At 36.1% G+C, this 23,764-nt stretch overlaps 1 protein-coding gene across 1 annotated transcript in view; it reads right to left on the bottom strand.

Annotated features, from left to right (window-relative positions):
* WDR41 (WD repeat domain 41) overlaps window positions 1-23,764 on the bottom strand; it is a 43,500-nt gene that overhangs the window by 7,553 nt on the left and 12,183 nt on the right. The window contains exons 3-9 of the mRNA XM_061158126.1: window positions 19,909-19,957; window positions 18,569-18,700; window positions 16,245-16,307; window positions 15,365-15,476; window positions 11,486-11,548; window positions 6,099-6,209; window positions 1,637-1,821 (exon numbers count right to left, since the gene is read on the bottom strand). Of these exons, the coding sequence (XP_061014109.1) occupies window positions 1,637-1,821; window positions 6,099-6,209; window positions 11,486-11,548; window positions 15,365-15,476; window positions 16,245-16,307; window positions 18,569-18,700; window positions 19,909-19,957 (715 nt within the window). The remainder of the gene's footprint in view (window positions 1-1,636; window positions 1,822-6,098; window positions 6,210-11,485; window positions 11,549-15,364; window positions 15,477-16,244; window positions 16,308-18,568; window positions 18,701-19,908; window positions 19,958-23,764) is intronic.

The following is a 23,764-nucleotide window of genomic DNA, read 5'->3' as shown; positions in this document are numbered from 1 at the left end:
GTAGATATGCCAGTGAGACAGACCTTTCAAAAATCCTTTTCCCTTCCTGTTCTCACCATAGAACACTTCTCATGCAGCCTCAAAGGCTATAATGCCAACTTAGACCTATAGTATCTCGACCAAACATGCCTCCAAGGCTTACCAGAGTCTAAATCTGGAATGACTCCCTTGACCCTCAGGACTGGTTGTTCTGCACACAGCAATGCTAGCTAAGGGCCAGTGCCAGGCACAAAAATAAAAACAGCTGGCCAGCTTGCTAAAATCTAGAGCCCTGGGAAACATTCAATGCAAAGAAACCCCAGAAACGAGCTTATATGGACCAGGAAATCTGTGCAGAGTTCAAATGCTTTATCCAAACTACAAAATTATAAATACAACTAGAGAATTAATAAGCTTTGGGGCAGTATTTACTCAACAGAATCACTCTATCAATCACTTGTCATTAACAATAACTGACCCCCTTGTAGAAAGAAAAAAAACTCTTATAAAAGAAAGAAAATGAGGGAAAACTGAGTAATGCTTTATGAAGCATTTAATAAACATCAATCAAAAATTTTAAGAATAAAGAGAATGCAAAATGAAAAAACTTTAAGCACTAATTTTTACTACAATAAGAAAAAGGTATCAAATTAAAATTATAATTTTTAGGGCTACAACTCTTAGAAATTTAGTTTCTATCTTTCCTGAGGCTATTGTTTTTATCATATATATTTACTCTTTCTTTTCCCCCAAAGTAAAGTTAGAATATAAAGAAACTTAATCTTTAGGTACAACAAAGTTCTTTACCTATTCTTACTCTATTCTATTTTGGTTTGGTTTTTAAAGTAAAAGAGGTTCAAAGAAAAGCCAAAAAAAAAAAAAAAGTGGACCATGCTCTCCCCGTCCAGAACACTATCACTCATTTTTAAAATAAAAATTAAAAAGCATACAATTATCAGATTTAAACAGTATAGGGAGACACAAAATAAAGTGAGGTAACAGCCTCCTCCAGCCCCTCTCCTTGAAGTTTACAACTCAAACATTTCTTGTGATTAGATTTAGAAACATGTTTTCTGAGCTCCTAAAGCTAAAACAAGAGATGTTCAGATCAGAGCCAAGATTCAGAAATCCATTGGTACTAATCTCTTACTGCAAAAAGAGATGTAAAGTGCTTCAAGAGCAACTGGCCTGAAGAACTGAAATCTGTAATTCTCACACAATCATCTTGCCCCAGGATGCTAGAAGACTAAAAGAAAGGCATTCCTGAAGTTTTTAATTTCCTTCACTTCTCCAGGAAATGCACCAGAATCTTGAAAAGGATTCTTTCTCAAAGTGTTCCTTAAAACAATTTTAAGTCTTATCCTCAGATCCTATGGGAATATTTAATACGGCTCAAAACTTCAATGGGTTCTAAAATTTGTGGCCATTTAATCACCTCCTTGCCTCAAAGATAAGAGGCAAGGAGGTGATAAAAGATTAAAATGCTTTTTTTTTTAAAGCAAATGATGTAATCTTTCCAATACATCAAAACATTTTAAAGCACAACTTGGATGCAAGGAGTGACACCTTTCTATATCATGAGATTACATTTTCCCAATTAGAAACTGAGTTTAGTAAAAGATGTTAAGATTATGGAAATTTTCTCAACTTTTTTTACCTCTTCATCCCATGTGAGATGACGAATAGAAACGTCATTTGGCTTTTGACAGAGTTTTATTTCCCGCTGAGCATCCAGCTGCGGAGATGGGTCCCAGAAGTTGCGTTCGCAGGCCTGCACGGTCCAGCCCAGGGTGTCCCAGACGATGAGTTCCCCGACATGGGAGCCAGATACAAAACTCACATCTAGGCAGAGTTCATATGTCTCTTTATTGATCATTTACCTAGGCTACAGTAAAAATGAATGAACTGCCTAGTAGTATTGCTCTATAAAATCACAGTATTAACAACAGGCAGGTAACTCAACAAGCCAAATAGGAAGATTAACAGAACAGAAAGACCAGAAATAAACTCAAGTTTACTTACACATTTAGTAATAATAATAACAACTGCTTTTCAATTCAATGAAGAAAGAAATAACTCATGCTGGAATACTTGGTTAAGTATTTGGGGAACAAAGACAAAGGAATTTTACCTTGGACCATATACAGTTAAGAAAAAGTTACACTTCTGTTTCTCCTTTACTCCCACACTCACAACATGCCTGAAACCAGATGTGTGGGGGTTTTCCCCACAGCAAGCAATTATGTGATACCAGCTGAATATCCCTACAATTTAACTCAGCTTTGGCACTATCTACCTGGAAATAGTGTCAGTTCCCAAAGGCTAAGGACTTGGTCCTGCAGGACTTCTCTCACTCCAGATACTAACAGCAAATCCAGGTTGTTACCTGTGTTTCTAACTGGCTGTAAGTTGAAGAGTCCCACATCCCCTCCTCAGGTTCAGTTAATATGCTAGAGCAGCTCACAAAACTCAGGAAAACAATCTACCTACTGTTCACCACTTTATCATACGGGTATGCCAAAAGACAGATGAACCTCCAGAGGAAGGAGATGCACAGGGCAAGGTGTGTGGGAGGCATCTCAGAGCACCCACACCCTCTCCAGGCAGGCCATTCTCCCAGCACCGCCACATGTTCAGCAACCCTGAAGCTCTCTGAACCCCAAACTGTTGGAATTTTTATGGGAACTTCATCACACACACATGACCAATGACTGTCTAAAGATATCTGAAACAACCAATTGGGGACTGAATAAATAAATAAGACATTCATGAAATGAAACAGTAATGCTGTTATCAAAAATTAAGTTGTAAAAGTATGTTATATTAATACAGAAATACATTCATGACATGCTGTTACAAAAAGCACACCATATGTATATATGCCCAGAAAAACACCTAGAAGGACATGAAACTGTACTTAATACTATATGAATGATTTTCATTTTCATTTTTACATTTTTTATGTTTCTATTTCCTCATTTTTCTATTATGACTATGTATTACTTGCACAATAACAAGTTTTTAAAATGTTTAATGAAAATGAAATTCGTGGGCTAAGACACTTCACAAATTATATATTTAAGGAAAATGTACAACCGCTAAGACTAAAAACTATCATAAAGAAATGTGATTTAATTCCTTTATATTTAGAGGAAGGTGGAGCACAACAGTGTACTGTGAGTCTAGAAACTCAAGTTTTAATTTTGACTCAGCCTGTTACTAGCCATGTGGTTGGCCTTTAGAAAGTCATTTAATCTTTTTCTATCTTGGATTTCTTAGGCATTAAATGAAGATGACTGTAGAAATAAAATAATAAATGTGTAGCCATTTTAAAGACACTGAATGTTATCTTTTGAGTCCCTGGTATTATTTTGAGCTCCTGGTATTATTTCATATTAATGGTATTAAAACATCCAGTTACTTGTAATTTAGGACTACACGGATGAGTAATTATGATTTAATTATCTAATTTATCAAATAAACCAGGACAGAAATTTCTAATAACTAGATGAACAATCTCTTCAAAATATAGAATTATCAGCAATCATACAGGTAAATAGTATTTTTCCTTGGTTCCAAGTCCAGTTTCCATAGTTTATTAGCAGACTCTCTGAAATTCTATCTGTGAAGAATTAAGTTCATTTCTCATCTGTGGAGAGAAAACAGGCTTCTAGGTCTACTAGTGGGAAAGTTAAGACAGCAGTAATCTTTCCATGACCTTCTTTTCCATCCCTTTCCCTCCTCTTTCCAATTTCACTCAAACTACAAAAGAACCAGAGACATTAACAAGTGAAGATTCTTCTTGACTCCAACTCTGCATGTGTCATCATAACAGAGCTAACCTACTGAGACCACACAGCTGCCTGCTCTAATCTCCGCCAAGTGTCTGTAATTCATCTAGGCAACAGAAGCAAAGTACTTGAGCCCAGTTATAATTTTTCACTAGAAACAAAATGCTGACACTGACCTGAGTCAGTGCAGTTTATTGCTGTGTGAATTATCCCATTCAAAATGTTTCACACCAAACAACCTCAATGATGTATTTGTATGTGGATGGACTTTGATCCTCAGGCAAGTATCAGAAGTCACTTAGTATGAAAATCTCACCTGAAACCTGTCTACCCATCCCTCAGAAGTACTAATACTTTGTGACTACCATATCATGCTGTCAGCATAAAACACAAAAAGGAATAAAATAAAGCAGCAGCACCTAGAGCCTTCTGCCAGAAGAGAGAAGCAAGGTTATCTTGTATGTTGGTCTTAGACAATCTCTACAGAGGCATTCAGAGCTCTTGGGCAAACCCGGTATTCATTATCCACATTTGTGGGAGTTCTGCTACAAACAAACGTTCTGCTAAGGTTGTCCTAGCGCCAACTCACTGAACATGCACTTTCCCTGTGAGTTCTAAACCCAGTAACTGGCCATATCTTTGACTGGCAACTGGTGGGGATAAAGCAGCAGGGCTGAGGGTGGAACTGGGAGTCGTACAACATAATCCTTTCAGGATGTCTAAAATCTGCAGCATGGCAGACATCTATTATGAGAGACTGTCACAATACCATTCTCAAATTTTACCAGACTACTCATCCATAAATGATTCCTAAATATGCTTTTGGCTTGCTAACGTTCTGTAGTATAATTTTATAGTCATAAAAGTAAAAAGTACTAGGGGTTTTCTGTCATTTCTATTAACTAATTATTTTGTGCCTTAGCTTTCCGTTTTCCTTTACTTAAGATGTTGGCAAAGAAAGACTTGACGAGAGCATTCTTAATTAAACTGTTCTAAGTATCTCTGTACATCACAGAGATGTGCAGAGAAGTGCCATGAAGCTGAGGCTCCCTCAGTGACATCTCCTCAGCTTCCTTAAGGAAACATGCCGGGTCCTGGTCCCAGGACTTCAGTGCTAACGCGGGACAACCAGGTGTGACCACTGTAACGGCCAGAACACCGCTGTGCTCCTCCCAACAGCTCCCGCCCTGGGGCTTCTGGCTCAGTGTCAGAGGGACTTCCAAACAAGAACTTGCCTTGTGGGCTGCCATCATGGCTAAAGGGAAAAAAGTCCCCAGAAAAAGACAAAAGGGGTGCTCCTAACATTGTTATTTCTATCATACAGATAATCTAGTCCTCAGAAAGACTTGCGGTTGGGTTAGACAAGTAAGTGGCTATTAGAGAGGAAGATTCTGGAGTTGGGAGGGCCCTTCTCACTGATGTAACTTAAAATGCAACTGACGGCCTACAAATGGAGATTACACTTAGTACTGCTTGTGTCCCTTCCCTCTGCCTCATGTTTCTACAAAGTATTGCTCAGAAAGAGCCAGCCTAGGTCAGGGGGTGCAGTGGATTCCCCCTACAACATATGCACAGTCTCCTCCAGACTATCAAACTGAAGCCACCCAGGAGTCCTCCATCTGACCTCAGAGCCCAGACCACCCAGGAGAGCCCTAATGATATAAGGTATCAGTGTATTTGAAAGTAAAGTAGCTAAACCCCAGGATTTGTGGTTTGTGATTCTATCCTGTCATCCGATGTCAGGTTCACCTCACAGGAGATTCTCATTAAAACCATGAGAAAGCCAGATACAAAGTCTGGCAAAGCAAAACACACAGCCATGAGGAAGGGCAGGCATGATCCATTTCTGGAGACCTTTAGTTTGGTGTTATTCTCTGGCTTTTCAATGACGGACTGAATCCAGCTCATTCTACTGTAAATAGAGTGGTATATAATTTTGTCCTGTGTGACCTTCAAAAGAGAAAAGAGCCAGAACCATTTGCCCCCAAAGCCAAAATGCTACCAAGCATTAGTATTGATAGCCTATGACAATCATCCCACGGCTGCCAAGTAACCCCTGAGGTAAGTATGCTGTCTCCTCCATCACCCCTTTTCTCTGCCCAACTCCATCCTTCCCCCGTGCCTAAATCTAAGACCTTCCAAGCTATGAAACTTGATGAATTCCACTGGTTTAAACCTCAGAAAATAAGACTGCCAATCTCTCCTTATTAATAGCATCATTTTCAAGATGGTAATTCTAGAATCCTATGACAGAACAAGACTAAAGCTCAAAACAGGTTAACAAGTAAAAAATTTTACATAATATAAACATGGACACAATGAGCTTACCATTGACATTAAGCAGTGAGAGAATATTATCTTGGTGATCAAGGAGGCGCTTAACTTCAAGAATATCCCATCCTAGTGATCCCTCTGTGGGTGCTACCAACCTGAAAATTACTAAATGAAAAGACCAATATAATTTTATTAAAATAGTCAAAGAAGATAAAGTTCCATTTCTGCTTAAAAAACTAATATTTCACTAAGTGACAAATACCTAAATACTGAAAAAACCCATCTCCAAAGACAGTCTTGTTCATGCTTTCTTTCTTTCTTTCAAATCCTTGAGATGTTTGCAATGATCTACTAAAATCCAGAGTGTGACCTCAGAACTCTGTTCCTTTATTAAAACTTTTCTAAACCCCTACCAACCATTAAGTCCCATCCTCCCTAAGCCTTCAGTGCATGACCAGCTCTCCCACCTTACTCTCTCCTTAGCCAGCGCTGGTCCGGATCCCTGAATCACCCCCAACCATTATCCTTCTCTCCCCATGCCAGGCCAGTAAGTATTGCTGCAAAATAAGCTATAAATTTGTGCTTAACCTCAAACTGGTGAAGACTTCAGCAGTTTTTACTTATTTATTTACTTGTCTTGGTATCTAAGCTTACAGCATTAAATTACAAACTCTCTAAGAGGATATGCCTTGTAATTTTTGTAAGTTATACAGTTCTTTTGGACTATAGTGTTGCTTTACTCAGCTGAGGTTAACAAACAGTTTATATAAACTTGTATTAATCCTAACATTAATCAATATAGAAAACTCAAAATCAAATTAACTGGAAAGATCAATAAACAAACATTTACTGAACACTTATTACGATGCTCCAGGAAATTAGATCTTATGTGTGACTAGGTTCCAGTTACTGCCCTGAAATACTCATCGAGAGTGGGAGTGGGACTCATAAACCAGCCCAGAATCAGTGCAGTCAGTGCTGTAACAGGCCCCAGCAACAAGTGCTGTGGATGCCCACAGCTTAGAAAAACTAGTATCCCAGAGGTCATATTCCTCCCAAGTGATGGCTTATTACTAAATTTCTCTTCTTTCTCACACTTCTCTCTGGAAAACAGGTCACACCACATTTCCTTCTGTCTCTGGGCACATTTTACCAAATGACAAACCTCTACAAAGGTTATTTAATACTGACAGCCATTCACATTGAAACTGTGGTTGTCAGATGAAGAAGGTCTTTCCGTCAATACAAAGGGGTCTCTTTCTGACACCTAGCAAAGTAGAGTGAAAATTCTACTTTAGTTGGAATACTACCAAATGATGCTGCAATTGAGATTACAGAATAACAAGCAAGGTACTATACTGTTTAATCCAGTATTTAATCCAGAACAGACTGAAATCCTGACCAAAAAACTACAAAGTACTAAAGATAATGTGAAACTGTTAAGTTCATAAATATAGTCTCTATAGTCAAGTATTCACAAGGGTCACAGATGTAATAACTTCAAGGAAATAAACATTAATTAGAAGATAAAAGAAAAGCAATGGTCACTTCTAAAAAAGGGTTGACAGAAAAATCTTGAACTTTTGAACCAGGATAAGTACTCAGAGTGATGATAGTCCTGCCCAGCTAATAAAAGCCTCAAAGTAACTGCAGACAGTGCACACAGAAGTTTTATTTCCTGTTGAGAAGATTCACGTTAGAAAAAGAGAGGGACAGGGGCACAAGCTTAGTCTTAGAAATAGAAAACATAGTACATTTAGAGGAATAAAACTTATTTTTCATAAGGAAAATGGCACTACATATTTACTTCATGAAAAAGTTAAAGTGAAAGTCACTCAGTGGTGTCCAACTCTTTGCAACCCCATGGACTGTAGCCTGCCAGGATCCTCTGTCTATGGAATTCTCCAGTATTTTGGAGTGGGTAGGCATTCCCTTCAGGGGATCTTCCCAACCCAGGGATAGAACCCAAGTCTCCCACACTGCAGGAGGATTCCTTAGCATCTGAACCACCAGGGAAGCCCTATTTTAAGGCTAAGTAAAATGGAAATCCTCATTTTTAAGAATATTTGTATTTTTTATAAATTATTTTTAATAAAACCAACTTTAATTTCTTCCCTTTTTTAGATGATATTCTAATTTCTGTTGAGGCATCAATGTTATTTTTATTACTATTTGAGTGAATTCACTAATTCATTCAATAAAAATCTCTTTATTTGTTAGGAGAAAGATTAAGAAAGTTTCAGTCACCAAGGCACTAATATTCTGAAGGGGCGCGACAAAGAGAGACCAAAAAGCAAACATAAGTTTTTAGAGTAGTAAGTTAAATGATAGACATGAGATTATGAGAATACACAGGTAAAACCTCTGGGAGGGGAGGTATAAGGAAAGCAAGACTTCATCCTTGAAAAAAGAAATACTAGAGCTGCGCTCTTAAAGAATAAGTAGTAATGAGCCAGATTAAAGAGGACAATGAATTATGTGGTCAAGTCCAATACGGGTGACAAGAGAAAGGATGGCACAGAGGAGAGAACAAGCTCGGGCTGGGGGCTCAGGGAAATGAGGATTAGCAGCAGTGAGACAAGACTCGAGGGAAGTAGGGAGAGATCATGGAAGGCATGATTTGATATGCTGAAAGGCCTGGACTTCATCTTGTAGGCAACTGGTGACCTTACATTCATCCCTAGGGCAAAGATTTCTTTCATCTGGAGCAAAAATTCGAGAAAAAATAAGGCTACATAAGTTTGTTTGTTTTTTTAATAAATCTAAATGTATTCAATTTAAAACCCTATACTTTTTTCCTGAGGTCATCTTCTTCATATTTTGTTGTTAAAAAGTTATTTTTTCAAAATGAGGGTGGTAAATGGTAGCTTATTTTGTTTCCAGTTTGGGGTTTTCAATGTTTTCATTAAACAAAACAAAAATTGGCAACTCTATGTTGATCTCCACAAGTCTGACTTTGGTACTAGTCAGAAACTTGAGAGTCCAGAAATAACTGATGTAGGCAACAGGAAGCCACTGACGCTCTGAAGCCTGCATTAGATGGATCCCTCTATCATCTGATAGAGAATGTATCCAGAAGCACTGAACTAGAGGAGAAAGCATTTGAGAAGCACTAAAACAGAGAAGGGAACGGCCATACCTAACTAGCCAACCAAGCAGGCTATATCATGGTGGATTAATTTCACTGGTATCCAAATTTTGATATGGATTCAAACAGTCACAATATTTGTGCAACAATTTGCAAGTATCTTAAATATATGCAAATAGTCACATAAATTAGAAATGTAAGGGCTTCCCTGATGGCTCAGCAGGTGGGGAATCCGCCTGCAATGCAGGAGACACAGGAGGTACAGGTTCAATCTCTGGGTCAAGGAAATCCCCTGAAAAGGGAAGTGGCAACCTGCTCCAGTATTCTTGCCTGGAGAGCCCTCATGGACCATGGGTGGAGGAGCCTGGCGGGCTGCAGTCCAGGGGTTTGCGGAGCGTCAGACACGACTAAGCATGCAGGCGTGCTGAATAGGCATATGCTTAAAGAGATTTTATTTTACTTGCTACTAACTCTATCATGGGGTGATTATATTTGGACACTCTGGGCATGCATGCTCAATCATGTCTGACTCTCTTTTCTGACCCCGTGGGCCGTGGCCTGCCGGGCTCCTCTGTCTATGGGCTTCTCCGGGCAGGTATACTGGAGTGGCCTGTCATTTTCTTCTATAGGGGATCTTCCTGACCCAGGGATCCAGACTGGGCCTCCTGCGTGTCATGCATTGGCAGGCAGATTCTTTACCACTGAGCCACCTGGGAAGCCCTTTGGACATGCCACATTACATATATTTAGACATTTTACTAGTACTTCATCATTATCTGAATACAATAATCTTTCATAAATATTTATACTTTCAATGTGTTCTCCAGACAACAGCAATGGCTAAAATATAGTTTGAGCATTGTTAAGTACACATTCAAAAAAATAAATAGAGTAGAGGAACGAAAATAAGTCAGGAGACTATCACAACAGACCAACCAGGCAAAAGAGATGAGTACCTGAACAGAGCAACACTAGTGAGATGGAAAGAAGTGGATCAAAATATTTAGAGCAGCCGCCCTCAAAGAATGGCCCCAGACCAACCACCTCAGCACTCCCAGCAAGTGTTAGAATGCAGACGCTCAGGCCCCACTCCAGAGCTAGTGAACTAGAAACTCTGGGAGTAAGGCCCAGTATTTTGCGTTCTTAACAAGTCCTTCAGGTCATCCTCATGCACACTACATTTTGAAAACCACCGAATTAGAATAAAACCAGCAAAACACAAGCAATTAATTAGCAACAAGAGGAAAACAGCAGGGAAAAGTGAAACATCTTTCCAGCACAATAAAGAACATGGGAAAACTGAATTTCTGCAAGGAAGAAAAAAAGAAAAAAACACTACATTTTATCTTTAGAAGCTGCTTTATGAAAAGAAAGCATAAGCATTGGATCTAGAAAATTACTTCTCAGACATGACTACACAGGGAAAGTTCAGTTGAAGAAAGAAAAACTTGACTGCAAAGCAGCAGAGCCTGCAGATAGCAGCTTACAAATGGTAAACCATTAGCTCATTTCTCACTGGCATTTGCAAACATGCAAACTGATGATCACAGTCAGTCTCGAGACTGGTCTCTAGAAGTAGCAGCACAAGTAATACCAAATGCCCTCGGGGCTTCACTAGACAAATTCCTCAAGAAAAAAGCAGGTTTTAAAAAGCAACTCCATCACTTCTCAGCACATGATTTTTATCCATAAGGTAATGAGCATAATAGGCTTGTCTTCTCTTTTTTTAAACTGCAGACTCCTGGCAGTAAATGAGTGAGCCAATAGTCAACGGTTAAGAGACTGGCCTTCAAATGGCATTTTTATAATCAGTTAGTACATTTACAACATTCCTCTTGTTCTCCCTCCTTCTGCCATCCCACTAATCTGAGGGAAATGGTATAAACTCCACCTTCCAATATAATGGGTGCTACTCTGGTTTCCTCAGGCAAAAACGCCACAGCTCCTGTCTTACTGAACTCTCATAATAACCCTCTTCCAAACCCAGCTTGTTTTTAGTTTTTAGAATGTTGGTAGTTGTTTTATGTATGTTTAAGTTTTTGCTGAGTGAGTGAGTGAGGGTGGGTCATCAACAGAGAGGACTGTGGAATGTAAATGGCCCTCTCCAGCAACAGAGGAGTGGGGTTACCTTGCCCACTTGCCTATGCTAGACCAAGTATGGTGCAAAAACCGACCTAACATCTTGAAAATGTCTCAGGTTCCATATCACTTCAATAATCCCAGGAGGCCAAAACTGGGGCAGGGAAAGATGTCCTTTAAATAAAAAACTGAATTAGTCTTTCTGAAATGTTTACACAAGGCTAGTTTAAAATTTTAAAAAAGAAGAAATAAAGGGGGAAAAAATCATACTCACTCAGTTCTTTGCCAACTGCTGCCACAACACAGTTCTTAGGTATTTCAATCAAAGCACTGATCCCTTCAAAAACATATAAAACAAAAGTTAAACTATTTTCTTAATGGATTAGATCAAAAACATTTTCAGATTTATATTAGTCATTTCTTCAAAGGGGATGGTAACAATAAAGCTCACACAATTCGCTATATCACACTTGCATGTGAAAGTGACTTTGTGAAGTCAGTAAGATCTCTCGAAGACTTTATTGATTTATTAAGGGTAGAAAATGCTCTTTGAATATTTGTACTATTGTGGCAAACTTATTTACCAGGGACCCCTTAAGATAATCATCATCGCCATTTACAAGATGGCTAGCTCAAATGGAATACAAAATTGGCATTTTTCCTCAATGTAAATTTAAGAAGCCTGGGTGAACTCCCTGGCAGCAAATAAATGAGCCAACAGTCAACAGCTAAGAAAGTGGCCTTCAAATAGTATGTTTATAATCAACGAGTACATTTACAAAATCCCTTGTATTACTAGAATAATCAGATTCAACATTCCATCACATTTCACTTATTAAGCATACAGTGCTAAGTACATTTTTTATAGCTAAATCATGAAATGATTTTAGGATAACCACAACTTCTGTAACATATGTTATAATGATCACTTTTGTCAGCAAAAATTAAAGAATTCATGTGTTAGATTTAGAATTACCATATGTGTTGGCACAAAACTTGTTTATTAATGTTAACTTTTCCCTTATAAAATATATGTAATTTCTATATAGTAATTCATAACACATATGCTAATTGGGAAAATATTCTCATCTACTTTACCGCCCCACTTGGGGAGTATTTCTGGCCAACATCTTTCCTCCACATAGGTCTTACCAACATGTTTTATATTTTTCCATGGTCAAGGACAAGGTGTAGAGGGTAGAGGAGGAGAAATGGGAGCAGTGGTGTACAGGATAAAGTAGAAGAGACAGGAGAGCAGGGGAAGGGGGAACAGCAGAGAATTCCAGATGCAAAAAACAGCTTGTTAAAAAACACTGATTACTTGTGAAATAAACTTACTATAAGCTCAATAATCCAGAAGTAGCAACTTAATACACAGAATCACAGAACATATTGTTGGAAAGGGCATGGATGTCCAAGGCTCCTTCCATTTTATCATACTAAGATTATTTTTGCTTATTTCCAAATATATAACTGCCCCTAAAAGCCCTGCCAGTCCACAAATCAAGCAAGGCTTAGTGAAAGGAGTTTCATAAAATAAAGATCTAATAGTACTGCTAACTACTTGGCATCTGGTAATTTGGAAAATCCAAATCACGAAAAGCTCACCAATGGCAACTTAAGGTCTTTTAAAAGCTTTCTAACTGACTTTCTCAAAGGTTTCTGCTATCTCTTACTAATAAACAGGGCAATACTGTGACTACTTACAGTGCAGTACTCAAAGTTAATGTGCAAAGGGAAGGGGAACTGCAATAACAGGTGATCACTTCCATTAACATGCAAAAGGTCCTTTTTAGCCCTGATTTCAGTATTTCACAACAAGTGTGCGTGCATGCTAAGTCACTTCAGTCGTGTCTGGCTCTTTGCAACCCTATGGACTGTAGCCTGCCTGGCCCTTCTGTCCATGGGATTCTCTAGGCAAGAATACTGGATTGGGTTGCCATGCCCTCCTCCAGGGGATCCTCCTGATCCAGGGATAAAACCCACACTCTTACGCCTCCTGCATTGGCAGGCGAGATCTTTACCACTACAAACAAGATTACTGGTGATCAAGTGGTGAGCTGAGAAGTTAAACTATAAATCCTAGTAAGGTAGGGATTTGGTTTTATTAAGACATTATATTATTTTTCTAGTATTTTATAATACCCATGTGGCGATAAGCCAATAAAGCAGTGTATATTCAACTCACAGGGCTCCTACTACTCTAAGACAACAATAATACGCTTTAATAACACAGGCATACCTTGGGGATATTTTGGGTTTGGTTCTTGACCAAAACAAAGCAATTATCACAGTAAAGCAAGTCACACAAATTTTTTAATTTCCCAGTGCGTATAATAGTAGTGAAAAAGCTGGCTTAAAACTCAACATTCAAAAAACTAAGATCATGGCATCCAGTCCAATCACTTCATGGCAAATAGATGGGGAAACAATGGAAACAGTGACAGACTTTATTTTCTTGGGCTCCAAAATCTCTGCAGATGGTGACTGCAGCCATGAAATTAAAAGACGCTTGCCCCTTGGAAGAAAAGCTGTGACGAACCTAGACAGCATATTAAAAAGCAGAGACATTACTTTTCTGACAAAGATTCATTTAGCCAAAACTATGGTTTTTCCAGTAGTCATGTATGGATGTGAGAGTTGGACTATAAAGAAGACTGAGCACCAAAGAACTGATGCTTTTGAATTGTGGTGTTAGAGAAGACTCTTTAAGAGTCACTTGGACAGCAAGGAGATCAAACCAGTCCCTCCTAAAGGAAATCAGTCCTGACTATTCATTGGAAGGACTGATGCTAAAGCTGAAACTCCAATACTTTGGCCACCTGATGTGAAGAACTGACTCATTGGAAAAGACCCTGATGCTGGGAAAGATTGAAGGCAGGAGGAGAAGGGGACGACAGAGGATGAGATGGTTGGATGGCATCACTGACTCAATGGACATGAGTTTGAGCAGACTCCAGAAGTTGGTGATGGACAGGGAAGCCCAGTATGCTGCAGTGCATGGGATCGCAAAGAGTCGGACATGACTGAGTGACTGAACTGAAAATAGTTGTTAACATTATACTGTCATCTATTAAATGTGCAATAGTATCATGTCTAAAAGACAAAGTATGTACCTTAATTGTAAAACACTTTATTGCTAGAAAAATATTAACCATTAGCTGAGCCTTTAGGCAGTCATTCTTTTTGCTGTTGGAGGCTGTGAAATATTACAAGAATTACCACCATGTGACAGAAACACAAAGTGAACAAATGCTGCTGGAAAAATGGTGCCAAAAGACTTGCATGATGCAGAGCTGCCACAAACAATCTGTAAAAAACGCATCATCTGCAAAGCCAAATAAAGTAAAGTGCGATAAAACAAGGTATGCCTGTATTCTTTCCAGGATGACAATGGGTTCATTTCATTACTTTTAGAAACAAAAATAGTTAATAGTGGATCACATGATTTTAAGGTTACTGTCATTTAAATTTACTCATTTACACTTAAATATTTTTACTCTGAGTAAATTTTTATTCTTTTAAGTTCCTTGATACCGATGTAAGTCAAAACTGATTTTTTTCTGAGAAAACAGAATTTGGTTTTTACATTTGCACATGAATGACATTTCCTTAGTAAAACCAACTGTAAAATGAGGGCATCCTTAGGACTCTATGCAAAGTCTGATGACCTACAAATGAAGAAAATATTTTTGTAAAGTCATAAAGATCTGCTGCCAAGTGTCAACAGGCTCATCAAACTCAGTTTAGGACATGGTCCAGGAACATGTAAGAAAAGGTTTTTCTTGTTCACTTTTGAGAAATTCTGTTAGAATGGGTGAAGAAGCCAGAAGAAGGGGAACCTTTTCCTTCCAATTTGAAATGGAAATATATTTTACACTACTCTTCACCTGAATTGGAAAATATGGCTACATCTTATATTCAGAATTAAAAAGAAAAGCTCCTATATTACTATTGTGAACCTTTTCCTTCCAAAAAATATATTTTACACAACCCTTCACCTGAATTGGAAAATATGGCTACATCTTATATTCAGAATTAAAAAGAAAAGCTCCTATATTACTATTGTATTCATGGAAAGTCTCTTTGAAGATTCACTGTGTCTTTATTTTAGAGTCTATCATGGTTCACAAGTACCTTGATTTGTTTTTACCTGTATCAGAAAGGTGACTTGTCTTACACAGAAGATCTAATTTTCGGTTCCACACACACAGGTCATTCCCACCAGAGAGCCAAACGTCTAGTCTCTGAAGAACAGCTAAACACTGCAAAATTCATGCAAAATATTTATCAGTTTAGAAATTCAAGCATTAAGTGGTTTTAAAATATGTCCACAAGTTGACACCCTTTCCCTTCAAGAGATCAGTAATCTTCAAAGTAAATGAGGAAACACTACTTCATTTTAGTAGTATCTTTCCCCAAGCCTGCTGAAATTACTGAAAAACAATGGCACTTTCTGAGAACATTTAAGGTTGTTTCTTCTATAGGAATGAAAGTAGCCAAGTCTTATCCAAGTTTGTTTCTCCAACATGTAGCAGAGTTTCTATCAATAATAAGCCCCAATTAGTATGTTTATAAAATGAACCTAAGAGTAGCCACAAAAGATTTTGTTCTGGAACTAAGTAACGACTGCTAAATTATGATTTTACAGAAAACAGACAGTGAGGCACAAATAGCTCCATGTTTCAATTTTAAAGTTAAAACAGAGAAGAAAAAAAAAAGACTAGCTACTGCCATATCACTTGGAAAGTAGTATCCCTTCCTAGAATTACCTACTAGAAACATACTAAGTACTACCTTTTTCCTTATCTTACTATAGAGATTCACCTCTTATGCTAATTTAAAATTCAAACATTCTAGCATTTAATATACATACTCCCCAAAATCTAGACTTAGAAGAAGAATCAAATGACTGTAGGTATGAGTAGAAGAAATAATTTTTAAAACCTACAAAGATAATTTCATCTAAATCATTAGATAACTTTTTCTGAATAAAAAGATTATTACCATAAAATATCTGATTAAGATTTTACCTTTACAGTAGACTGGAAGCATGACACTTTCTGAACTTGTCTACCAGTATCACAATCCCATTCCTAAATTTATGTTAAGAAATAATTTCTAAGCAGAATTTCAAAAACTTAATTATGAGATAACTTTTATAATTATTAATACAAATATTATACATTTTATGTAGAAAATATATAAAGCATAAAGTATTTTGTGTTTATACTACTACAAAAATCAACTTAGCATAGCAAGCTTATAATCTAAAATAAGTTTTGATGTAAATTTTACTACAAAACCATTTGAAAATACCAACAGAATGAATGTCTGAATATCAAATCTTTATAAAGCATTAAATATTGCACTATAAAAAATTTAACTTTTACTCTCCAAAACAGTCTATCATAATCTAATAAACACTGAACATAAAATATTTATACTAAAAACTATCACATCCATTAATTAACATTAACTGAAAGCTCCCTCAATGTGCCCGGCATGATTTTACTAGTTATCTTAATTCAAAGAAGACAGTAACCAAATACCTATATCCATATTTAAAATAATTTCAAGACCTCTCATAAAAGGTCCAAGATTAGTCTGACTTAAGGAGCATAATGATTTTCAAATTTTTCATACCATTTCCTATGGTAAGATATACATTTTATATGAGAACACATTTACATATAAATATATATACACATACAAATATGGACTCATAAAATTAAAATTTGACCAAAGAAAAAATCTACCCTCAGCATTTAATTAATGAAGTTATTTAATAGCAAATACCCAAGCATGTAAATTTAAAATCCATTTGAATAAATGGAAGTACTAACAAAGCAACCTGAAATTATTTTTAACAAGAAAAGTCATTCAGCAAAGGAAATTACTCTATTTTAGCACTCACAGTTAAAGTTTATACTGATATTGTCCCAGCTACCCATGTCTGTACTGTAATAGTAATTTTAACAATTATCTCTAAATAGTATTCTAGTACCTTAGGAGCAGTCTAATAAAAAGAATTTTATATTCTATTTTTGCAGAGATTATACTGATACTGAAAACAAACAAAAAAGAGTTTTAGTCCATAAAATAACATGTGCCTCAACAGAACAATGGTAGTACATCTACTGTGACCTAAACATACTAAGTGCATTTTATGCCCCTGATTGTGCAACACTGTAATCACCACACTATGTCATTTTATCTCCACCTGAATCTTTTCGTGAATTTCTACCCCCTATTGGCAATCTGTCTAAAAATCACTTCAACTGACAAGCTTATGTAAAGTGTGTCATAAAGTACGTCTTGGTTCTACAAAAGCCTAAGAAACACCTACACCTTTGGGCTTACTCCAAAACTCAACTTCACTAAGACCTGAAGTTATTTAAATAGAATTCTCAGATAAGCACAGACTTTTTAAAGCTAATCTATGACACCTTTAAAAAAAAAAAGCAATGAAAGATTATCTATAGCATGCAGCTATAGCCTTCATAGATTAAATTCCTCCTACAAATATAAAAAGGCTAAGTTTGTTTAAGAAAAATATTTTATGAAAGCAGTATCACATAGTGATTCAGAGCTCTGACTCTGCAGTCAGACTACTGCCTTTGGCCCTATACAGGCTGCATGAACTTGGGCCATTTACTTAACCTCTCTGTGCCTCTCTTTTCTTATTTATAAATGAAAATAATAAAAATATTTATTATAAGGGTTAAATGGGTTAATAAATGCAAAACAGAACAATGCCTGGCACATACATGCAATTTATAAAACATTACTATGGCTGTTACATCTTAAATTTTCAACTAAAAGTATAACGAGGGAAGGTAATTTACATTTTTTCATTGTTTTAAAATACTAAATATATAAAACACTGAGCACATGGTAATTCACTTTTCTGCCAGCCTTGGATTGTCAGAAGGTTCTTATGGGTTGGGACTATTAAGTTTCTTTTGCGGTATAATGAGCATATAAGAAAATGTGAATTATTCTCCAGTTCAACTCATCTTTGTTTCTCTAAATTGAAAAGCAAACTGAGATGATAAATATTTTTAAGTCTACATTGTTCCATTTCCTCCGTCTTTTGTAATTTATATAAAGCCGGGAAGAACAGCTTTAGTTATGGAGTTTCCATCAACAATAAGCCTTAACTGGCTACTTTCAGTCTAATTCTTTTTAGACATCTAATACTTTTAATAAGAAGTGTCCTATGAAGGCTAGAACAAAACCATTTTTGCTGAGTCATGAATGTACAGACGGGCCTCAAGGGGATAAAGACTAATAATGTATGTACTGGTCCCTTGGATCCCACAGCTATTTCATTTGGTTCTAGATTTAAGGATATAATAACTGTTCTATCAGCAGAGGCCGTCAAGATCAGTTGATTTTTTTCTTCACAAGTTTCCAAACAAGGCAATGTAATAATAGCTGTTATCTTTTGAGTGTGTCCACTGAATTCCAAAAGTTTTTCTCCTGTCTGAAATATCAATAAAAATGTTAATAGTACTTTATATTTTATAACTTAATTTTAAATGACAACATTAAGCAAAACCACCAGGTAGAAAATACATACATTTGAAATTACTTAGATTTTATAATTTAAGCAATAGGATCTAAACAGATACTAACAGAGTAGGCTTAAACAATTTTAAATATTTTCTAATAGAAAATAACAGATTGTTGTAGGAAACTTTAACGAATACTCTTTCCATATGGTTTTAAGGTTATAATTATGTAAGTTAAGTATAAAATATCAGTAACTTAGCAGGGAAAATATAGGGAGTCTTCATTATCCAAATATTTATTATCTCCATCTTACATTGCAGAAGAAAATAAAAGCCCACATAACAGTAACAATTGGACATATATATCCAGTCATATATCAACCACTCATAAAGTCAGTATTGACTCTATTTCTAATTAACATCAACAGTTATTCCCACCCATCCAATGTCTTCATCCATCAGTCTCTCATTGACTTCCCAAGTAGTAAATACAAAAATGCAATGTAAATATAACATAAATTTCAAATCTCTCCAAGGTTGCAGGATTTCATGATGTATGTGATGAATGTAACGTTAAACTGTGTCCATCACAGGCAAAGCCATTGAAAAATGAGGATCTGATGGAGTCAGACTAGTTAACAGTCCAAACAAGGGTGAGTAGATAAATGCTTCAAAAGAGAATACTTTGAGAATCCAAGGATTAGGAAGAGAGGACCTAGAGAAATTTGGTAAAGCCTTAAATATTAAAAAAATAATAATAATAAACCTTTTAATACATTACTATTCAAGTGAAACATGGGAAGAATACTATGCTGTCAACAATTTAGAAAAATTCAGAAAAAATTGTCAATTTGGAAAAAACTGTCTCTCACAAAAATCAACACCTGATTCATTTTCAGAATCAGTACCCAGCTGCTAACTTAAATTTTACTTAATTAAAATTAAGACATTTATTTACATAATTTAGCATTTGTTTCTCAGAAAAAAATCTTAAATAAAAAACTCTACTATGAAACATTGGTCCTCATTTTAAACGAATTCATCCTAAGCAGCCCTTTTCAAACATTAATTCAGCTCAGTCTACCAACATGCAGGCTTATCTCCAGGTAATGTTTATGAATACATACTCAACTATAGAGTCATGTCTTTGTTACATAATCCACATAGAATCAATACACACCTGGGCATTCCACACAACTACAATTCCATCATCACCAGCAGATGCAAATCTGGTTAGAGAAAAAAGGTTAAGAAAAAAAAAATCACTGATGACATTTAAGTGCTAAAATTAGTAAGACTAATCAGACCTTAGGGACTTCCCTGGTGGTCCAGTGGATAAGACTCCTCGCTCCCAATGCAGGGGGCCTGGGTTCAATCCCTGGTTGGGCAACTAGACCCCACGTGCCACAACTAAGAGTTTACATGCCACAACGAAGGCCTGACGCAGTCAAATAAATAAGAATAAAAATTTTAAAAAAGAATTACCATACTTTATTAATAGTATTCTGACTTAATCAAGGCACATTAAGTTCTTTAAGCCAACTTAATAAATCTTTATAGAATACTTTCTAATTTTTATGTCGGGTACTGAAAATCCAAGAATGAATAAGACCATTCAGAGAGTTATAATGAATAAACTGCTAGACTAAGAATAAGGGAGATCTATAAATGATCTTCAAAGCCCTTCCTTTAAAATTGTATGATTAAACCCTGAAGTGACATGAAACTGAGCTGAGGAAAAGCTACAGTGACAGGAAGTGATATTCCAGGAGTAGACCAAAGGAATCATGTCCTTAGATTCCTTGTTTTCTAGGTAAAAGCATCTAGATATTTTAACTCTACTGTATTTAAAGCCAGTATCTCTCAGTTCTGTGGTCTTTCCTGTGGTCAGCCCTGTTCCTCTCAGTTCTGTGGTCTTTCCCCATAAATATCGTGTCCTTTGGTTTGGAAAGTTTGGTTTCTGTTTTGGGTTTTTTTTTTTAATGAATATGCTTGAAAAAGGTAAAGGTAAGTTTGCTTCTTGGCATGAAAAAGGAATTGTAATGAACTAAATTATAGCTTTTCTCTACTCTTTACCATCCATTGACTACAGATGAAAAAACAACCATCTATATTTTGTAGAGTAGAAGATAACCATGATACAAACACTATCAAGAAAAATAATTTGTACAGGATTATTCATCACAATGGCTGAATTATAATAAAATCAAGATAGCATTGTTCCTAAGCAGTGTCCCAACACAGTGGTATACAGCAGTCACACTGTAACCATGTCAACTAATTTGTTAATAATGTACTACACGAGTGTGTAAGTAACTCATAGTGAATCAAAATCGATTCAAAGTTGTTCTCCTAATACCACTTTTTATTCACTTGAATTCAAGGTCTGCTTTTCTGAATGGGAAAGAAGGAAGAGGTATTATTGAGAGCCAGCTATGAACTGCATCTGGTTATGGTTAATAACCATTAATAAATGGCACTCCACGAGCAGCTATGGTGTTTAGAAAATGTGTACTTTCATTCAAGATTGTTAGCATGTTTTCACAAAAATCTGGGCATGCCTTAAACATCTTCATTAAAGTAAACACTGTTAGCTGTGTGTGCGCCATTGGGAGAAAAGTAGAGAACTGATACTTGAGGACATAAAAACTATTAATGCTTTGGCCCTGAGAGTCTCTGTTATATTAAATTTTACCCTACAGAGATCCATATAATCTCCCTACTTCAGTCATATAACACTTTCCTTAACACTCCGAACTGAGCTTCAAGTTCAAATTTATCACTCTCAGTTTCAAAGCCTCATACATAGCTATTGTCCTCTCTGGTTCTGATAATTCCCCTACTCAGTAGCTGCTGCAGAATCTTTTGATTACATCTTCTACTGCAGGAGCTAAGAGATTATCCAGGAGATGGGAAATTGGCCTAATAGAGTCTGACAGAGTTCATTAGTAACTTTTAATAAAGAACTACTTATCTTTTTAAGAGAAAGGACCTTTTAAAACGTCTTAGTTAACTAGATAGAAACCATACAAAGAATTATTTTTAAACCCATACATAACATTTATTCTGTTTTCAAAATGAAATATATAAAAGATATGGAGACTAAAATGACAACAATTTTATATTTAAGAACAATTACTTATGCTTAATTACACAGACTGTCTGAATCAGAATACTAAGCAATGCCTTAAGTATCAAAAATACTGCTGGGTGTCAATCTTTAACAGCTTATGTTTCTAGGGCTATTGATTTCTTTTTACTTGTACCATGATGATGGGGAGGGCAGAACTCAAGGTCTTAAGATTTCTTTGATATAAAATATCAATTTCTATTGATTCTTGAAACTCTTATCATTGCTTTTCTCCCTTTTAAGAGTACAGGTTTAAAATATACTTTTTTCTAGCCCTGATTTTTAACTTCTCATTACTGCTTTATCATGTCTGAATTTCATGACTTCACAATGAGAGATGATTGAACGGTTGAGAGTTTAGAAATGAGATTCAGAGCATTTCATCTCAAACTTTAATTCAATCAGTGGTGAACAAAAGTTAAATCTAAACAATGCTCAATCTAAACAATGCTCAATAGTAATGTATGAATCCACAGCCCATTTTTTTCTTTTTATTGTTCAGAGGCCAATTATCCAGTTTGTGTGTTATTCAGGCTTTTCAATTCTCATATTCTATTGCCCCGCCTTTTTTTGCCATTCCAGTATTTATTATAACCTGCTCTAAAGAGGAAACATGAAACTTTAAAACACAAACCAGTTTGACTTTGCTACATACCAGTACCAGCCATAAAATAACTAATAAAGGGATGGAAGATCATTCACAAATGACAATTATCCATTCTCCTAGCGTGGATAACTGAAAACTAGCAGCAGTGTATCAGCTTATCTTAAATCAGTTTATCCTCATCAGTCAAGCACACACTCTGCTACTGCTGCGTCGCTTCAGTCGTGTCCGACCCTGTGCGACCCCACAGACGGCAGCCCGCCAGGCTCCCCCGTCCCTGGGATTCTCCAGGCGAGAACACTGGAGTGGGTTGCCATTTCCTTCTCCAAGCACACATTCTAGCCATCTCCAAATGAGAAATGAAAATTCAATCTAAGAATCCCTAACAGTAAGATACACTGTAACTATGAAAAGAAGTAAGGAACAATAAAAGAAGTAATTAAATGCCAATAATGTTTAATATAGTCAATGGAAGAAAAAACAGGGGCTATACTGCCATACAATAATATACAAAAAATTTTTTTAAACACTTTAAATTAATAGAACCCAAAGATTCAAGTCTAAAGTTAAGAGTTTAAGAGAAATCCTTCTTTACTGATACACACACAATAGTTAGATTTCATATCATTTGTTAGAGAAATGCCAAAATCAATTATATGTGGTTCTTATTTCAAGATCTTAAAACTCAGTGATTGTTTAGAAATGTACTAAAGAAATATAAGACATCAGCTGTAAGACATACTATTATTTTATGTACTATTAAGGAAAAATGCTGTTAGTTATAAATGAAAGATACCAATTATATGATGTATCCAAATTATAGAGATGTTTCAGTACCAAAAATAGGCTTTATAGAATCAATGAAATTTAGTAATTATCATATTTATTTATCTTTCCAATATGGCACTTTCCAGTCTAACACATTTCTGATTACCTCTAGCAGGTTTAAAGGACTAAAGAAATAGTCCTTGTTTCTTGGCATGAAAAAAGGGCTGTAATGAACTAAATTATAGCTTTTCTCTACTCTACCATGCATTCACTACATGGTAAAAAAACAATCATCTGTATTTTGTAGAGTAGAAGACAATCATGGATAGCTCAGCAAAAGTACTCTCTTTCTTGCCAACTGTGGGTTGAAAGTACAGCAAAAGTTCACGAAGATTTGTATAAAATAAAGTATTTCCACAAGTAATTCCTATGGCCATCACTTAAGTGCTTATTTAATAGTTCTTATTCAGAAGAATTTATTTTAATTAAATCAAAGGTGCTACAGATTCAAATATAATCTTGAAGGACATTAAA

Source organism: Dama dama, chromosome 12, assembly GCF_033118175.1.
Source record: "Dama dama isolate Ldn47 chromosome 12, ASM3311817v1, whole genome shotgun sequence".
Taxonomy (NCBI): domain Eukaryota; kingdom Metazoa; phylum Chordata; class Mammalia; order Artiodactyla; family Cervidae; genus Dama; species Dama dama.
This window is presented reverse-complemented; position numbering and strand designations above follow the sequence as displayed.